The sequence below is a fragment of the Rhinoraja longicauda genome, chromosome 1, assembly GCF_053455715.1.
Source record: "Rhinoraja longicauda isolate Sanriku21f chromosome 1, sRhiLon1.1, whole genome shotgun sequence".
NCBI classification, from domain to species: Eukaryota; Metazoa; Chordata; class Chondrichthyes; order Rajiformes; family Arhynchobatidae; genus Rhinoraja; species Rhinoraja longicauda.
The window spans coordinates 69623367-69644407 of NC_135953.1; the positions used below are offsets into that span (position 1 = coordinate 69623367).

Sequence of the window (21041 nt, forward strand, 5' to 3'; positions counted from 1 at the left end):
GTTACGAAAATATGAGTTAAATTAGCTTCTTGAAATTGACATTTATCACACATAGGAGAGATACTAGGAAAAATCCTATTTAATTTCGTCTTCGAATAATGTAATCTATGTATTATTTTAAATTGTATTAAGGAATGTCTAGTATTCAATGAACATTGATGTATATGTTGTAAACTTTCATCCCATATATCTTGCATTATAAATTGATTCAATTCGTCCTCCCATGCTCGTCTATAAGATTCTGATGACGGAATGTCAATGTCAAGGAGAATATTGTAAATAAAAGATATTAATTTATTTGAGTTATAATGTCGATTCAGGCATACATCAAGTGTTTCTGGACCTCTAAACTTATATTCTTGCATGTGTGATTTTACATAATCTCTAAGTTGTAAATATCTAAAATAATTATTAACATGTAATCCATACTTCTGCTGTAACTCCTGAAACGAAAGAAAAGTTCCCTTATGGTAAAGATCTCCCACCCTTTTGATTCCATAACTTTTCCATTGAGCAAAGCCTCTATCTAAGACAGACGGTTTAAAAGAAGGATTATTCGCAATAGGAAGGAAAACAGATAATTTACTCAATTTTAACGTAAGCTTTAATTGTTTCCAGGTACGGATAACACTATGTATAATGGGATTACCTCCATATGTTTTTTTATTTAAATTTATTGGAGCTAAGAGGATCGCACCAATATCGAATGGTAAACAATCCTCTTTCTCCATCTTTAACCAATCCGGTTGTTGATCAGAATCATCCAACCAGCAGGTTATATTTTTAATATTAACCGCCCAATAATAAAATAAAAAGTTAGGTAAAGCAATTCCTCCATTAATTTTAGACTTACATAAGTGTCTTTTATTTATTCTATGAGTCTTGTAGTCCCAAATAAAATTAGTAACAATTGAATCAATTTTTTTAAAAAACTTTTTTGGAAGGTAGATCGGAATTGCTTGAAATAAGTATAGTAGCTGTGGCAGAAAGATCATCTTTATAGCATTACTACGACCAACTAATGATATAGGAAGTGTTTTCCAAAATTGGATATTTCTGTGTAATTTAGCAAGTAAAGGAGGAAAATTTGATTTAAATAAAGAAGTATATTTCCTAGTCACGTAAATTCCAAGATATTTAAACTTTTCATGGCAGGATTCGTACGAACCATAAGGTAGTAGTGGTGAGAGATTTTTAACTTCCCTAATATTGATTGGGTCGCCTAGGGTTGGAATAGGGTGGACTTGTTAAATGTATCCAATATACCTTCCTGAACGAATATGTCAAAGATCCTGCGAGAGAGGGCACAACTTTGGGCTTCCTCTAAAGGGAGGAGGCAGGAAGTGACTGAAGTGTCAGTTGAGGAGAACTTTGCGACCAGTGACCATAATTCGTGTAGGGAATAAAATTGCAGATGCTGGTTTAAATCGAAGGTAGACACAAAATGCTGGAGTAACTCAGCGGGTCAGGCAGCATCTCTGGAGAAAAAGAATGGGTGACATTTCGGGTCGAGACCCTTCTTCAGACGTCTCAACCCGAAATGTCACCCATTCCTTCTCTCCCGAGATGCTGCATGGCCCGCTGAGTTACTCCAGCATTTTGTGTCTACCAGTGACCATAATTCTATTAGTTTTAGTTATGGAGAAAGATAGGACTGGTCCCTCAATTAAAGTTCTAAATTGGGGGAATTTTGGAACTCACAGTGATTGAATGGGTAAGACGGGTTGCAGGTAAGGGAATGCCTGCCCAGTTAAAACTTTTTGAAAGTGTGATAACAAGTGCACGAGGACAATGTGTTACTGTTAGGGTGAAGGACAAGGTTGACAAGTTTACGGAACTGTAGTTGATGAGAGACATTGAGACTCTGTTCAGGGAAAAGGAGGCATATATCCAGTCTAGGCATTTGGGATCAAGCGATTCTTTTGAGTATAAGAAGTGTGGGAATACACAAGAGGGAAATCAGGAGGGCAAAACGAGATCATGAGATGGATCTGACTGGCAAAGTAAACAAAGATCCCAAGAGATTCTACAATAATAAAATGATGGCTGAGGATATGGATTGGCCCCCTTAAATATCAACATGACTGTCTGTGTGTGAATGCACAGGCGACGGGTGAGATGTTTAATTAACCTTTCATCAGATTTTACAGTGCCAAAGATCATGGAAGCTAAGGAATTGAGGCAAAGGAGTTGTAATGTCTTGGACCATATATGAATTGCCAAAAAGAGGCCTTAAATGCACATGAAGGTCCATAAATCACCAGGAACTGACCTGAGAAATAAAAAGGGGGTGATCACTTTGTTGGGACTGTATGATCCACCCCCAAATAGTCAATAGGAATAGAGAAACAAATACACGTGGAGACTGCAGACAGCTGCATGACCAATAGGGTTGACATAGTTGGGGATTTTAACTTTCAAATATAGACTGGGTCTGTCATAGTGCCAAGGGTTTAGATGGGGGTAGAATGTCTGAAATGTGTTCAGGAATGTTTCCTTTGGCAATATGTAGAGGCCCCTAAAGGTGAGAGGGCAAAGCTTAAACTACTGTTAAGGAATTGGAAGGGCAAGGCTTTTGCAACAAGTGACCACAGTTCTATTTGCTTTAAAATAGTTATTGATAAGGACAGGGCTGGTCTACAAGTTAAAATGGGGGCAAGTCCAACTTTGATGGTATTAGACAGCAATTTGTAAGAGTTGATTGGAGAAGGTTGCTTGTAAGTAAATGGACGTTTGTAAAGTGGGATTCTTTTATAATGTAATAGAGAGAGTTCAAGGCATGTACTGTATGTTCTTCTTGAAGTGAAGGGCAAAGCAAGTGGGAGTAAGGAAGCCTGGATGACAAGTGATATTCAGGTTCTGGTCCAAAGAAAGGAGGATGGGTCAGGTTTCAGTGGCTGGGATCGTGTACCCCTGAACGAATGTCAGGGACTGAGGTGCGTATTCAAGACGGAAATCAAGACAGCAAAAAAAGGGGGGGGGGGGGGGGGGAGGGGAGGGCATGAGATAGCTCTAGAAGATAAGATTGAACAGATTTTATGTATATTAAGGTAAAAGGGGCAACTAGAGACAAAATTGCGTCCCTCAGAGACCAAAATGGTAATCTATATGTGGATGGGCAAGGTCCTCTGAATATCTCTTCTGTTATTACCATGGAGAAAGACAAGACCAGGAAATTTGGGAAAGTTAATGGTGATATCAGGAGGATCGTCTGTTTTATAGTTGAGGCTGAATATCCTAAAACATATGAAGGTAGATAAATCTTCCAGGCTTGTTCATACATTTTCATGGACACTATGTGGCAAAGCAAGGGAAAAAATTGGAGTAATCCTTGCTAAAATATACAAATTATTGAGACATGTGAGGTGCCAGAAGAGTGGAAGATGGCGAACATAGTGCCTTTATCTAAGTAGGGTTGCAAAGAAAAACCTAGGAATGAAAGACCAGTAAGCTTACAATCTGTGATAAGTAAGTTACTGGAGAGGATCAGAATCAGAATAACCTTTATTGTCATCCAAAAAAAACAAGTCTTTTGGACGAAATTCCGTTACCCACAGTCCAACAATAAGAGCAATAAAAATAAGCAATTATGAGGGATAAGGTATACATGCATGTGGAAAGATGGGAATTGATTAGGAACAGTCACCATGGTTTTGTACATGGGAGATGGTGCCTCACTAATATAGTTGGTGCTACCTACTAATATAGTAGGCTGCCAGCGGATCCAGAGCAGATCAAATCTGATCATCCACATGATTTAATCATTAGATATGGGATAAGTCACTCTCCTTAATTTATTCATTTCCCAGGGTATGGGTATTAATGGCAATGCCCTATCTCTGAATGTCCCACGTCATGCTTGGATATTTCAGAGGTGATTTAAAATCAACCACATTGCCATGCATCTGAAGACATCTGTGGGTCAGACAGGGGGAGGATGACCTGAAGAGCAGCCAACTGGGTTTTTACAACAAACCGGTAGTTGTTATTACCATTAATTTGGTTTTTTTTCATGAGATTCCAAATTATTCACTGAGTTACTAAACCAGAATTGCCATGTTGGTATTTCAATTACATTTTTTGGATTGTTGGGCCAAGGCTCTAGATTACCTGTCTAATAATGTCATCCCTACACCAATATCACCAGGTCAGCCGACATTTATGCACTTAATGCCTCACATTAACTTGGATCACTTGGCACCAAATGCAATTGCAGTCCTGTTCCAAAGATGAATATACAAGTTTGATTCCAGTGGTAGATGAGAGTGACACCAAGGCATCATTCAACCAAGACTGGGGTCAAACCAAAAAGTGAGGAAAATTACCTAATGATCGGTGAACACCCAATAAAAATGAAGAATTGGCATCTTATCCATCACCTTTAACATTCACTCCTTCCACCTGGCAGCCAACCAGCTGACTGCAACATAAAGCTTATTTTGTAGAAACAAGGAACTACACATGCTGGTTAATACCCAAAAGGGCACAAAGTGCTGGAGTAACTCAAAGGATCGGGCATGGATGAACATGCATAGGTGACATTTCAGACAAAGCTACTTTTGACTGGACCTGCAAAATAAGGTTCACAAGGCTGAAGGGCTGCAGAAATCTTTGGCAGGTGCTGACATAAATCACCCATGACCCTCGGGATATACCTCATTTATCCTTGGCCAGTACATCTAGCACAAGCCAAGTGACTGGGAACACTCTCTCTCTCGCCTGCCCCCCCCCCCCCCCACCCCACACAAAACTTGTGACCGGAATACAACTTATTACAAGTTCTCCAGTTCTTCAGTCTGAAGAAGGGTCTCGACCCGAAACGTCAACCATTCCTTCTCTCCTGAGATGCTGCCTGACCTGCTGAGTTACTCCAGCATTTTGTGAAATAAATACCTTCGATTTGTACCAGCATCTGCAGTTATTTTCTTACAGGTCCTCCCCATGTTATTACAGGGCTCAATTCCTGGGAACTGTCCGTCACCCAGACAGTTCGCAAATCGAAAATGCGGCAAATCCACGCTGTGCTTTCATATGTACGGAATCTACATAAATCGAGCGTCCGTAACCTGGGCAGGACCTGCGTACTTCGCCACGCATAGTGGTTACATTTGAAACCACTTACACAGCTAGGAACACTGTTTCCATTGAGTCATTAACTTGCAACATTGTACCTTTGGAGAAAGTACTTGACCGTGAGTGATCTGCTCACCATCCACAATTTAATTAACAATGCCTGACAGCACTGCAGACTTTCTGACACAGGCACTGACTCACCACACCCGTCACACAGTGTTTCATTTTCAACAAACCCTCAATATCCGAAATCCGAACAATCTCTGCAACCAGCAACGTGTCAAGGCTGGTCCCATTTCTCCCACTGCGCACTCTGACACAAACACACACACACACACACACACACACAGAACAGACACTGGGAGTCAACATTCATGATGACAAAAAAAGATAACCACAAAAAGGATTAAGGGAACTGGGATGAAGAATTAACACGACCGCAACTGGATGCTCGGGGTTACCTTCGGAGACGGCATTTGGTTTCTCCGACGCAGAGATTAAAGTACAAGCTGCTTCCCTGGAAGGAGTGTATTTGGTTGCTGGATGATGGGAAGAAGAAACATAAAAAGTGTTGCCTTTTCTACAGCTCCTAGGGTTAGCATGCTGAACTCGCGTACTTTTCAACGCTTTAGATTTTAACTCAGTACATGGATAAATCAAGCCCCGCTCAAAACAAAAACTGGTGGAGGAACTTTGCAGGCCAGGCAGCATCTGTAGAGGGAACTGGACAGGCAGACGACCTTTTGGGTTGCGACCCTTCTGGAGACTGATGTCTTAAAACGTTCAATTGATTGCGCAATAATTATAGATTCAGATATAGTCACCGTCTTGCGGCTTGTTGCGGAATATAAATATGTCCAAATATATTCAATGAAAATCAACGGGATAATTTATAGTTTCCAATATGTTGACAAATCAAAGTCAAAAATGAAGAGTGTTTTGAAAAATAAAACTCGTCATTTTAGTTTTTTCAAGAAACTATTTTGCCAAAAATGTTGCCTTTATGGACGAAAATAAATTCAGGAGTTTCTAAAAACAGGTTCTAATTGCAGAACTTTAAGCATTTATTAAATGGATACTTGGTTATTTCGACGTTTTGAGTTTTCATTGGCCTTACAGCAGCTTTCTAAATGATTGTGCAGCACTTAAATTAACACCACACACCCAATGCACCCTGGAAAATAGTAATTTGCCCAGACATTGACGGATGTGCCCAGACATTGACGGATGGCCGAGCTGACAGCAATGACATTAGTCCACGTCAAGCAGGTGTTGCATATCACTGAGAGTTTCAGGACTGAAAGGGGTAAGTGTGAGTGCAGTGGGGCATGTCCGGGTATGAGGGGGTTTTGTTTCGAGGGTGTTGATGATGAAAGAGGTATGTGATCTCCCACCTTGTATAAGTAAGCAGGACTTTGGATCGGACCTTTGTGTGGGACCACGAGGGACAGCGAGTAGGTAGCTATGCTCGGATTGCTCACCTACACCCGCATGCGTGAATAAAAAGGTATCGTTACTTTCGTAAGGTGTCTAATGTGGTTTGTTGTCTGATAGCGCGGATTGAACTTTAACATCACTGTACAATATGCTGTTGTGAATCAAGACCTGTTGTGAATCAAGACCTGGCCTGTTCTGTAGTGTAGGCTTCTTCGGCGTTTGCTGAAGTTCCCATCCCTCCCTGAGACTTCATTGAGAGTCAGGCAGTGAAGCGATCTTTATAGCCGGCGCTGTTTGGAAGAATCTGAAGATGCTTGCCCAACTGATAAGGACACCCGCTACTCAAGTAGTAATCTCCCGCTACTTGACTGTAGATCCCAAATGCTTTTTCTGTGATGAGGGATTACACTGCTGTAAGCAAAGCCAAAATAGGTCTGCGATTCTCTGTCGATGACAGTCGACACCCTACTTTGTCAGATTACTGCTGCCCCTTGCACTCTCCACATGACAAGCAACATGTTAAACTCCCCGAGCAACCTTTTAACGTGTTTTTCCCCAAATATAATATTGTCTTAGCTCACGTTCACAAGGAAAATAGGGCACAACTATGTTTGTTTTGCATCTTTTAATGTTCACTGCAGATTACATTTTCGAAGAACATCTTGTAACATCCCGACAAATGTCAAAGCCAAAGACAGCACTGCAGCAAAGCTTCTTACTGTTATAATTTCTTAGCATGTTAATTATGTGTAAATGTTTATTATTAATCTGCTGAAATTTTATTAAGATTTCTATTGCATTTGTCCAGTTAGATGTGTGACAGCCTGCTAAATAAGTAATGCTAAAAATTGCAGGGGATTTGATAATATCCTGATTTCCAATTTCTTCGAAAGGTAAACACCGTATCTGGAAACAAAGGGCTTTCACTGAACATGAACACCTGTATGCAAATCAATGTCCATAGTTAGTGTTCGCTAATGATACAAAAATGTTCCATTTTGTTCAACAGAACACGAGAGTTTGTACCTTTAAGTGCTGAAATAAAGCAGCAATTCATAACAGCACCAACACGAATTGTTAAAATGAGACTCCCAGAATATGCAAGATATTTCTGAAGAAGGGTCTCGACCCGAAATGTCACCCATTCTTTCTCTCCAGAGATGCTGCCTGACCCGCTGAGTTACTCCAGCATTTTGTGTCTACCCAGAATATGCAAGATCCTAAGGAGTGAAACCTGACCATAAGGCAACACAAGAACCAAATATAATATGCCCAAAGTAGTTTGATCTGTAAGCAATGGAATTCGTTGTCATTTTCGAATGCATTCAACTATTAAATTAAGCTACAGTCTAAGACATACTGCACCCAATTCAGCCGAGGTGTTTAATTAGTCCATTAAATTCTGAGTTATCTCACAAATCACGTGACCTACATTTCAAATGACAACTTTTGAAATATCAAGCAGTAATGAAATGGTTTATTGTTGAAAACTGCTCATCTTTTTTGAAGTTTGCCCACATTTCTGATGTCTGAGAGACCAATAGCACTCCTTTTTTTAAATACCTCTTCAAAATATTTTACATACCATCGTAGACAAATGGTTATTTTAGCTACACAGACCCTATGCAAAAACTCAAATAGATATCCTAACGGAAATGTTATCAGCCACAGTATAAATGGTCCCAGTTTCACCACAGTTTGTTTACAGAATAAAGATATTTCCATAATATATTCAGACTAAATATGCTCAAATACATACAACCCAGAATAGCATAAAACGCATTAGGCATTACTGAAGTGCAAGAAAGCAAAATTAATAGGTGCCATATAGTTTGGCTACAGTTGTTCTTTCATACCTGCCTGAAATCAAACCAAATCCCAGGGTTACATACAGCCGATATATGACACCCCATACATATGAATGAGCTCCCATTATATCAAAAAGAAAATCTGATGCATGAGGATATGTTAATACCTATGAATGGCAGAATTAGTTTCCTCGCTCCACTTTTAGTAATTGTTTTTAAAAAAAATCAGTGTTGTGCCTCTCATTACAATACTTGGATAGGATTTCATTGCATTTATTACAATAATGATTTGTGTATTTTCCAATTCCCAGAGAAAATTGACTTATAGATATCTACTAAAACAGAACATGCTTATTCCTCAGGGACAGCTTGTAATAGTGTGAATGGTGGAAACAAAGCACATGTAGTGTCAAATTTAACATCTACCAAAGTTAAAATATAAAAAAGATACACAAAAAGCTAGAGATGCTGCCTGTCCCACTGAGTTACTCCAACTTTTTGTGTCTATCTTCAGTTTAAACCAGCATCTGCAGTTCCTTCCTAAACTTAAAATATAAAAAGATTGGTCAAGCCAAACTAACCGTTTAAAACAAAATAGTCAAAGAAAATGTTCTCTGTTCAGAATGTCCCATCAAATTGAATTATATATCTATACTATAGCCATCAAAAATGTTGAATTTCTAAGCTATCCAAGAGATTATTGCATCCTTTGCCTCATTTAGTTAATCCAGTGTAATGAACTAATAGGGAAACTAATCAGAAACTGTTCATATCCAAGATGTGATCATACCACAGAGTGGTGCTTTTTCTCTCCTGTTCTCCCTTCAACTCTTTCTCTCACAGCTACCTCCAAGGTTGCGAGCTGCTCATAAGTTCTCAGCTATGAAAAAGGCAGGTGCAGAGGGAAATCTGTCCCCACGCATCTCCGGCATAAATGTATATTGTATTAAGTACAAAAGAGAGACATACATTCTCCTGCAGGATGTAAGTTACATTGTAAAACATTAAACTACTTGAACTTCAATACTGTAGAGGCAGTTAACAGTGTTCTGTTAAAACTGACAGTGCCAAGTATATCTTTTAGAAATTATTTCAGTTGGATTGAGATGTCAAGCCGTTTTTCTCTGGCTGGAAGAAGTATTCCACTAATGCATTGAGCAAGTCATTGAGCTCCTCCTTCAACTTTTCTGGGTCACTGGAAAGAAAGGAGAGAGTAAGTAGATGTGTTCTATTAAAAGGAACTTAACTTCCATCTGAAGAAAACTAATCCTATGCATTTATAAATACTTACTTGGCAACGTGCTATGTATAGCACAGAAAAAGGGAATCAATTCATTGATTCCATGCCAGTATTCATGCTTCATTCAAATCTTCTCCCACTTAAAAAAATCTAAATCTATCATAACTCCACATAATGCAACCTTTAGATACATATCCAACCACTCCTTAAATGTATTTATGCTATTCATTCCAAAACGAGGGATAAACCTACATCCTTGCCTCATAAATGCCCTGGGACAACTGGAATTGTCCAATGGGAGAGAACCCTGTGTCCTTGTGGAGACAATAACTAATTTTACGACTCTTCATCATCATGTCATGCCGCATTGCAAACATACTAAATAGGATAGGCTCAGACCAGATCAGGCAACTCAAAATTGTGTGCCAACTCTCCCTCTAAACTTACTGGGTTCACTGAAAATGATTATTGCTCAATGTAAAGTTTAAAAAAAGGTGAAGTAACATCAAACATGGTGGGAAATCTGTAGTCCTTCATTCCAGATTTACTGTACTCTCAATCATCAAAGTGATGAAGGTTTCATAAACAATGCTATAAAGATTATTTGCCAGTCACCCGCTGACAGGATTCCCCAATTTGGGCTAAACCAGAACCATTTTCAGAATTAGAGTCATGAAGTTGTATCGCATAGAAACAGGCCCTTTGGCCCTCTTTGTCCTTCCTAACTAAATTGGCATACTTGACTTTTCCCATTTGCCTACATTTGGCCCATTGCCCTCTAAACTTTTCTGATCCATTTATCTGGTCCAAATGACTTTTAGAAATTGAAACAATATCCACATATAGCTACCTCTGGCAGCTCTTTCCATATATGGAGCAGCCACCGAGTGGGAAAGCTGCCCCCGAGGTCTCTTAAAACTGTCCCCTCATTCCTATACCCTTTGGTTTTAGAATCCTCTACCCTGAGAAAGAGTGCGTGTTCACTTTATTCATATTTCTCATGATCTTGTACACCTCTAAAATCACTGCAAAGTGAAAATACGCTGCAAATAAATGAATCTCAGAAGGGTGAAGGGTCCCGGCCCGAAACATCACCCATCCTTTTACTCCAGAGATGCTGCCTGACCCACTGAGTTACTCCAGCACTGTGTGTTTATCTTTGCCTTAAACTTGCTCTTCTTTATGTCATCAATTTCTACATTGACCACAACCTCTGGTTGCCCCCTTCCAAATCAAGATGCTCGGTTCCCTCTACGTGATGACTTTTATCCTTTCAAAAGGGAGGCTTTCACAACTCACATTAGTAACTGCAAACATGATGTTTTTTCATGATGATCATATCCCCATGAACAGTGATTTTCCACACTTGGCTCTGCCCGATTATAGTCATCCGTTCATCTGATACAGATCGAAACAAACATCTGGCTTTGACTAGCAGCCGAAGGCAAGCTGCTCAGAACAAATCTCTTTGCAGAGCACTGACTTCATGAACCAAAATGAGGAAATAGGAAATCCAAAAACTCAACTTGAAATCAGTTCCTCTTTTGACATGTAGTTGTTATTTTCAATATAACACTGCCTTCATTAACTGAAGAAAATATCAATCAATATTTTAACATGGTGTCCAATTTTTATTGAGAACTCTTGGCAAAGTTAGAATATTAAGCCAATTTTAAGCCAAGTGGATGTTTGGGTGTTATTGTTGGGTGTCAATCTTAGCCCATGCTGAAACCATACAAAAATAATTCATTTCAGAATTACAGAATGTTCAAACCCAACTCAGTACAGAGCAGGACACAAATTGCTGGACTAACTCAGGTCGAATCTCTGAAGACCATTTTGGTTCAGGACCCATCTTCAGACTGATTCTGAAAAGAGAACAGAGCTTCAGCACAAAGCATCCTGCACAATAGGGCTGAGTTACAGAATGATTCACAGCTCTGGTTAATATTCAATTTAAATTAAAAATCCTGCAGAAAATATCAATGGTGGTATATTTTCTCACCAAGCCCACAGTAAGAGTGGCAAAAGACGCTGTGAGACGTTGTGGGTCAAGACCCTTCTTCAGTCTGACCTCGACCTGAAACACCACCCATTCCTTTTCTCCAGAGATGCTGCCTGTCCCGCTGAGTTACTCCAGCATTTTGTGTCTATCTTTGGTTTAAACGAGCATCTGCAGTTCCTTCCTACCACAGTAAGTGTGAACTGACAAATGAATGACTCCACTGTGGCTTAGTGAGAAGGTTGGTTACTTTCAAATCAGATGATTGCAGTTACAAATCATTCTTTAAAGGCTTGAGCCCAATAATCTAAACCGACGTTCCAACGCTGTATTTGATCCAACGTTGCATTGTCATTGATGCACTTGGATGAAGGGATTAAAAGTACCATTAGCAAATTTGCAGATGATGCAAAGCTGGGTGGTAGTGTGAACTGTGAGGAAGATGCTATGAGGTTGCAGGGTGACTTGGACAGGTTGTGTGAGTGGGCGGATGCATGGCAGATGCAGTTTAATGTGGATAAGTGTGAGGTTATCCACTTTGGTGGTAAGAATAGGAAGTCAGAGCATTATCTGAATGGTATCAAGTTAGGAATGGGACGTACAACGAGATCTGGGTGTCCTAGTGCATCTGGGTGTCCTGGGTGTCCTAGGAGCAAAGAGGAGCAAAGAGGTCCTTCTGCAGTTGTATAGGGCCCTAGTGAGACCGCACCTGGAGTACTGTGTGCAGGTTTGGTCTCCAAATTTGAGGAAGGATATTCTTGCTATTGAGGGCGTGCAGCGTAGGTTTACTAGGTTAATTCCCGGAATGGCGGGACTGTCATATGTTGAAAGACTGGAGCGACTAGGCTTGTATACACTGGAATTTAGAAGGATGAGAGGGGATCTTATCGAAATGTATAAGATTATTAAGGGGTTGGACACGTTAGAAGCAGGAAACATGTTCCCAATGTTGGGGGAGTCCAGAACAAGGGGCCACAGTTTAAGAATAAGGGGTAGGCCATTTAAAACTGAGATGAGGAAACACTTTTTCAGTCAGAGAGTTGTGAATCTGTGGAATTCTCTGCCTCAGAAGGCAGTGGAGGCCAATTCTCTGAATGCATTCAAGAGAGAGCTAGATAGAACTCCTAATGATAGCGGAGTCAGGGGGTATGGGGAGAAGGCAGGAACGGGGTACTGATTGAGAATGATCAGCCATGATCACATTGAATGGCGGTGCTGGCTCGAAGGGCCGAATAGCCTCCCCCTGCACCTGTTGTCTATCTATTAAACAAGGTGCTTAGTAGCTCCCCCGTCAGGTGGCCATTATATATACACAGCATCTATTTTGCAGAGCAGATAACTTATTCCCAGTGATCAGATCAACACGGCATGGTATGCTTGACTCATCAGTCGATGTATTAAGTATAAGAATCAGGAAGTCATGTTGCAGCTTGAAAGGACTGTGGTTCAGATGTATTTAGAATGTGCCATGCTAAACTTCCTAACCCACAGACCCCAATCAGTAAGGGTAGGTGACAAAATATCCCCCACAAATCTCACTGCCAGCAAGGGGATGTGTCTCAGTCCCTAATATACTCATGACACCATGTTACTAAGCTCTCTATCTCCTTCCTGTGCTCTGACTCAGCATTTTTTTAGATTTGGCCCACGACAGTAGTTTTTAGCCCTGTGGACAATTTTTCAAAAATATAATGTACTGCATTTCATGCATATTTTAAAGGTTAGCCAATATGAAAATAAATGCAGGCTTCCCCAATGTCTGGCAAAGAGGCAACCAAATCAATCAACAATGGTATATAAAAAATGGAAAAAGGCAGAAATATATTAAAGTCAATATATGGTAAGATTCATTACTGTTTCAGGTGTAGATTGTCAGATCTGTTGTATATTCACAGATTCAGTGTTATCTCTAATGATATCCAACTAATTCACGACATCAATTTTCATGATTATCTGGCCATGTAACACTTGTGGATGTAAAAACAAACTAATAAAACATTACCTATTTCCAGGTGGTGCACGTATTTCTGCATAATATTTAATTTTAGGCTCTGTCCCACTAGTTCTCAGCGTTGCTGCACATCCATTCTTGAATGTGAAGGTGATCATTTGGCTACTTTTACTAGTTGGAAGCACCTATAATACAGATAGGAAAGGAGTTCATTTTAGATTTATTTATCAGATACCACAGACAACAAGTTATACTTTATTCTTAAAATACATGTTTAATCTGTTGGTTTTTGGGCCACCTTGGGCCTGTGATTTTTTTTAGTTGGTCACTTTTTCATTATGGATTAATATTCCTATGTATTGTAATTAAAAAAAGTATATTTCTACAATAATAATAATGTTTCCTTTGTGAGGTGGCATAGACTTCTGGAAGTTAAACAGGTTGGTCTGGAGGGCATCAATATTGACATATAGGAGTATGTAAACCTCTTGCTACTCATTTTAATAAACACCACTGGTAAACAAATTGCCTGTACAATTTATTCAAAAGGCATCAAGGCATCTATTTAAAAATACAAATTTTGTTGATTAAAATTCATAAATTGTTTGTGACAATCACATGAAATTTAATCGAGGCAAATTCTTTCCAAAATAAAAGTTATCCTCAATCGAGGACAGTGAAACAAACTTAAAGTCGCTTCACTTACAGGCTTTTTGTTTGGCTGGCTGCTGTCATAACCAGTGGTTAAATCCCGAATGTCAGAAATTTCAAACTTCCCACAGGTTTTGGGGTACTGGTTTGTTCCATTATAATTCCGTAAATTTTCAAACATCTTCTCTATTGTTTTAGGATCATGGCAGATGAAGTATGAAGCCTTGGTGATGTGATATCCATATCTAAATATGCAAGACAAATTAAAAGTGAAAATATAAATTTGCAAATGTTTATTTGATATGAACAAGTTATATATGAAAGCAAGGCAATTTCCACAGTAACTTGAAAAGTAGCAGTGCATAATCTATAAATTGCAGATTTGTGCTTCATGCAGACAGTATTCATTTCTGGACCTGGAACTTGTACTTATTTGTAAATCTGCAACATGACTTCATTTCTGGACCTCCAGGATTCTTACTTTTGACAATTCGCATAATACAACTGTAAATATTATCACCATAGCTCAACATATTACACGAGTATTTAGTCTACTTTGAATTTTCAGACATAATTGCAGTGAAAAACCCCAATCTGTACAAGAATTATGTATTTATGGAATTTTCCAAATTCGCATTGAAACCAATTAAAAACATCACACAAGACTTCTATTCCACACTATGTTTGATAACCTAATGCCTATTTTTTCCCCTGTCTCTACTGATTAATTTACTGGACCACTTTTCCAGAGACGGCCTCGGAATCCGTCATTGCAGATAGCGTATCAGCAAGCGAACCATAAAACACTCTTTTGAACCCTATCGCCATACTGAATTAGAAAATGTATTGCCTGGCATAAAAATAATGTAATTCTTTAAATTAGAAAAAAAGTTGCAAACACCTCTGATCTCAGGGCATAATATTACGAAGAGGATCCACTGGTTTCCTTGAGCTGTTTATTTTAGGGACATTTACGGTGATCTTCCAAATGCTCAAGCTTAATTCTGTAAACTTGATCAAGCTTCCACAATGATTGCTAAAGTGAATGTGGACTGACATATTTTCCTAACGATCACAGTGTATCATTTTAATACCTGAAAATCTAGAATATGAAAGGTTCATTTGGATAATCAAGCAATCTCCATTTTAGTTTACTCCAATCTCTCAAGGATTTTTTTTCCCATCAGCACCAATACACCTATGATGAATATTCAACTCCTTCCTCCAAAAAACGACCATGTCTATCCAAGCAAAACGCTAAAATATCCTATTCAATTATTTCTCTGAGAACTGATTAACCTGTAAAATACACCTCTGGCTATCATACATATGTAACAAAACACATTCCTTCAACATTATCTAGTCTATGGTTCACACCAATAAACTTGAATATAGTTTATCCTTGGCTTCACCTATGTGAACCTGTAAAATGTTAGCACACTGTTTCCACTTTTCTGCATGTTCCAAAAAGAACATTTTATTCCTCATTCATTGCAAATTTTATCAGTTGATTGATGACAAATCTTAAACAGATTCTCTCAGCCTGACCTACTTTTAAAGTTCTAGTCTAAACATTAACCCTGTTTCTCTTTCCACAAATAACCTGCTGAGTACCAAAGAGTACTTTGTGGCTTTATCTCAGATTTCCAGCATCTGCTATATTTTTCTTAATCTTTTAATGTTACTGCTTTAATGGTACTGGCCCCATTTAAAGAGCATCGTTACTTTTAATCAGTATAACAGTTCTCTTTAAATGGGACCTCTCAGAGCAAGTCCCAGTCTGGCCCACATAACCCAAAGCACATTTGCCATTCTTGTCTCAGGACAAAAAGGAGTTTGGTACATTAACCTTCATCAGTCAAAGTATTGAGGATAGACATTGGGAGGTCATGTTGATAGCTGTATCAACTGTTGGTGAGGCTGCATTTAAGGTATTGTGTTCAGTTCTTGGCACCATGTTATTGGAAAGATGTTGTCAAGCTGGAAAGTGTACAGAGAAGATTTACAAGGATGTTGCCAGGGCTAGGTCTGAGCTATAGGGAAAGGTTGAGTAGGCTGGGACTCTATTCCTTGGAGCGTTGGAGGAGATGGGGTGATCTTATTGAGGTGCATAAAGTCATGAGAGGAATAGATTGGGTAGATGCACAGAGTCTCTTGCCCTAGTAGGTGAATCGAGGACCAGAGAACATTTAAGATGAAGGGAAAAAGATTTAATAGGAATCTGAGGGGTAACTTTTTAACACAAAGGGTGGTGGGTGTATGGAACAACCTGCCAGAGGAGGTAGTTGAGACAGGGAGTATCCCAACATTTAAGAAAGGTACATGGTACATGGTTAGACAGGTACATGGTACAAAGTTAGACAGGTACATGGATAGGACAGGTTTGGAGGGATATGGACCAAACACAGGCAGGTGGGACTAGTATAGCTGGGACATGTTGACCAGTGTGGGCAAGTTGGGTTGAAGGGCCTGTTTCCACACTGTACTCTATAATTCACAGCTCCGTTCACTACATTGATGACCCATGTCACACCCAGGCTTATAACGTATCTTCCTTCTTAGATTTTGAGGTAGTACAATGTATGAAGGAAACTAGGTAAGGCTCATCCACTGACACTTGCCCTTGGGGCCCAGGCATTATTGATTTTTTTAAGCTGTGGACATCCACTGAACCTATGCTATAACAGATTACTGCAACTGTGAGCACCAATGAATTTTCAGGTCAGGATGTTCTGCAGAGTTTTGGGCTTTGGGAAAGTAGCACAGTAATCAAGGGGTTTATAAAGGTAGAAAAAAAAAGATCACGCTGCCACAATTTGAGAGATTAGTAAGCTTAAAAATCAGAATTGTCAATGTAAACCATTCGTATCAAAATGTGGTGCTTATAACCTAAATTAAATAATGATGGTGAATTTCAATACAGCAGTGATAAGGCAGAGAAGTAAAGGACATGTAACAAAAGGATGGTGTGAATGTAATTATGAACATTTAAGCATAATTATGAATGTACACATATTACTGTGGTAAAGTACGATAGGAAGATTCTCTTTTAGACTGAATTTTTTTATTTCTTTAATTCTTTTGAATTAATTTAGAATTTAGAAATAATTCAGATCTTTAGAAACTTTAAAGCTGAAAGTGAGCAAATACAATCTAGTGATTACTGTGCTGCTTCTTTGAAAAAAATCTTATTGTGCTGTGTAGTTAACATTAAGAAGCAATGGAAAATACATCTCTCCAAATGAAATGCAGTTCAAACCAGACATCTCCTGGCAATATACAAATATGCACACTTCTAAAATGCTTAGAATGCAGCGCAGGATTATCCTACAATTTTGATATTTTGGCAGCGAATACAATTATGTTTACATTGAAATAATCATTTGTAAAAGGGTGTTACAAATAAAATCCTAGAAACACAAATAAATATTGGTATATGAAACAAAAGTAACAGTTAACAACAAGTTACAACCGAATAATTGAAACTTCAAGTTAAGAATTGTTGCCTTGTCATGAAGCACCAGTCAAACCTAGAGTGGAGCTCGTAGAAAAAAGGGAATATTTTAAGATGCATCCTGTTCGTACTTACTCCTCATAAATTGCTTTGAGTTGACCGTTCAGTGTGATATTCTTGCATGCCAAAAAGCTGGCCATTTCTGCAACAATGGCAGCAGCACTAACACCATCTTTATCGAGGACAAATTCAGTAGCCATATAACCTACATTAAACAGATAAAATAAATTAGTAAATAAAATAATCTTATGTTCTAATTCCTAAATATACATCAACTCCCTTAATACAATGTAATATTTAAATACACAAATAAAAGTAACCTTGATCAAAGAATCACAATGTTTAAGAAGATAGACACAAAACACTGGAGTAACTCAGCGGAATAGGCATCTCTGGAGAGAAGGCGTGGGTGGTGTTTTGGGTCGAGACCTTTCTTCAGACTGGTTAGGGATCACTATGTTTGTTCTGCTTGGAGCAGAAGAAGCTGAGGAAGGGTGGCACAGCGGTAGAGTTGCTGCCTCCCAGCGCTAGAGACCCGGGTTCAATCCCGACTATGGGTGCTGTCTGCACAGAGTTTGTACATTTTCCCCATGAGTTTTCTGAGATATTCGGTTTCCTCCCACACTTACAGATTTGTAGGTTAATTGTAGGTAACTAGTGGGGTACCGCAAGGCTCGGTGCTGGGACCGCAGCTATTTACAATATACATTAATGACTTGGATGAAGGGATTAAAAGTACCATTAGCAAATTTGCAGATGATACAAAGCTGGGTGGTAGTGTGAGCTGTGAGGAAGATGCTATGAGGTTGCAGGGTGACTTGGGCAGGTTGTGTGAGTGGGCGGATGCATGGCAGATGCAGTTTAATGTAGATAAGTGTGAGGTTATCCACTTTGGTGGTAAGAATAAGAAGGCAGATTATTATCTGAATGGTGTCAAGTTAGGAAAAGGGGACGTACAACGAGATCTGGGTGTCCTAGTGCATCAGTCACTGAAAGGAAGCATGCAGGTACAGCAGGCAGTGAAGAAAGCCAATGGAATGTTGGCCTTCATAACAAGAGGAGTTGAGTATAGGAGCAAAGAGGTCCTTCTGCAGTTGTATAGGGCCCGAGTGAGATCACACCTGGAGTACTGTGTGCAGGTTTGGTCTCCAAATTTGAGGAAGGATATTCTTGCTATTGAGGGCGTGCAGCGTAGGTTTACTAGGTTAATTTCCAGAATGGCGGGACTGTTATATGTTGAAAGACTGGAGCGGCTAGGCTTGAATACACTGGAATTTAGAAGGATGAGAGGGGATCTTATCGAAACATAAGATTATTAAGGGGTTGGACACGTTAGAGGCAGGAAACATGTTCCCAATGTTGGGGGAGTCCAGAACCAGGGGCCACAGTTTAAGAATAAGGGGTAGGCCATTTAGAACAGAGATGAGGACAAACATTTTCAGTCAGAGTTGTAAATCTGTGGAATTCACTGCCTCAGAAGGCAGTGGAGGCCAATTCTCTGAATGCATTCAAGAGAGAGCTAGATAGAGCTCTTAAGGATAGCGGAGTCAGGGGGTATGGGGAGAAGGCAGGAACGGGGTACTGATTGAGAATGATCAGCCACGATCACATTGACTGGTGGTGCTGGCTCGAAGGGCCGAATGGCCTCCTCCTGCACCTATTGTCTATTGTCTATAAAGTGCTGCGGTAACTCAGCGGGTCACGCAGCACCTCTGGAGAATATGAATAGGTGACTTTGCGGACCGGGACCCTTCTTTGGACTGATTGTGGTTCGAAATTAACATCTATCAGAACATAAATAACAGGACACAAGTATCTGCAGATGTTAGCATCTCAAGCAAAATGCAAAGTGCTGGAGGAACTCAGGAGACCAGGCAGCAATTATGGAGTGAATGGATAGATAACATTTCAGGTCAAACCCTTCTTCAGATAAGCTATGGGGAGTTTTGGTTGAAGTCTGAAATACTACAAATATCATGACAATTATTCTGCCACAAAGACAGACTATATTTTTGCAGACAGCCAAGTGTGCAATTATATATGAAACAACTTCATTCAATGGAAAACACTGACAGCTTGGTACCTTGCTCCTCCTAAGTTAACCTGAACACAGCAGTTGAACTCTGATTACGCACTGTTCATAGAATAAGCTACTTTCGTACAGTAACTGCAGATACAGAAGTGTTCACTTTTAAAACATAAGAAAGAGCAGTAAATAAAAGACAGGTAATTAATAACAGGCTCACCAATTGCTTCTTCAAATGCAAAAAGCACCTTATTGCCCTTATCTATAAGTTCTTTAGCTTTGTTTCCCATCCATTTAAAGCCAGTTAAGGTTTCCTGAAAAAAAAAATACAATCTGAACTGCTGTCATGGCAAATAAAAAAATTGTTCCCTCTTTTCATCATTAAACAGTTTTGAGGGCATTGGATTGAAATAGAAGACACAACCAACATAATTCTTTGCCACTCTGTTTAGTAACCTTAATTAATTCCAATATCTTATTCAATCAATTAAAATTTGGTCCAGTTGGAAACACTGCCATGACCTTTATGGGAGTACCTGGCCTGATATCTTAATGGTAGAGATTCATCCAGGTATATGCAAACCACACCCAAAATTATGCTGTTCCAGTCACTGATGCTTAAAATAAGAGCACAGAAGAACTTTCTCCAAATTCCATTCACAGACACCAAACCCATCATCATTTAACGCTGTTATGGACAGGCTTTGCACTACTGTTCATTATTTTTGATTGTAATATATTCAACTTCATCTTTTTTTCATTGAAGTGACTATATTTTATTAAACTGTATATATTGACTGTTGTTTGCTGTGCCTTTTTAATTTTAACTTAATTTAATGCATTTTATTCCTCGGGATTGTGGGAAACGGTATTTTGATCTTCTGTCTGTGTAAACTAACTGAAAATTGACAATAAAGTTGACTTTAACTTTGACTTGAACTCCAACATTTCTGAGTACTAAACCTTAAAAACTATACAGTTATCAACAGATAAGAGTTACATTATTCTTATTCAAGAAATATGCTCCAGCACGTTATTTAGGGGATCTCTTTTATCCTCGAGCTAGGCTCGAGATAAAGTCAGAGACTTCTGCTTGGGCAGTGCCCACCAGTTGGCAGGGTCCAGAAGCAGGTTTCACCTTCTGAATTGCCCGACAGGTGGCGAGGCCTGTTCCAGGCTCACCACCATTACGCATTGTTGCCAAGATTGAATGTTCACCAACGCCTTTGACATTCCAAAACCACTCAGAAGCTAGTAAGTAAAAATACATAATAAAATTTAAAATGTTAAAGTAAGTTAAAACAATAAAAGATGCAAGAACACAATTATTAAAAGTTAA

The 21041-nt window shown here is 39.2% G+C and overlaps 1 protein-coding gene across 2 annotated transcripts in view; it reads right to left on the reverse strand.

Annotated features, from left to right (window-relative positions):
* Positions 1-7128: 7128 nt before the first annotated feature.
* The window catches only part of pgm2 (phosphoglucomutase 2), a 76829-nt gene continuing 62916 nt past the window's right edge, over positions 7129-21041 (reverse strand). For both annotated transcript variants that reach the window (XM_078400065.1, XM_078400060.1), the window contains exons 10-14: positions 19923-20016; positions 17752-17881; positions 14218-14407; positions 13563-13696; positions 7129-9513 (exon numbers count right to left, since the gene is read on the reverse strand). In XM_078400065.1, the coding sequence (XP_078256191.1) occupies positions 9411-9513; positions 13563-13696; positions 14218-14407; positions 17752-17881; positions 19923-20016 (651 nt within the window). In that variant the 3' untranslated portion in view covers positions 7129-9410. The remainder of the gene's footprint in view (positions 9514-13562; positions 13697-14217; positions 14408-17751; positions 17882-19922; positions 20017-21041) is intronic.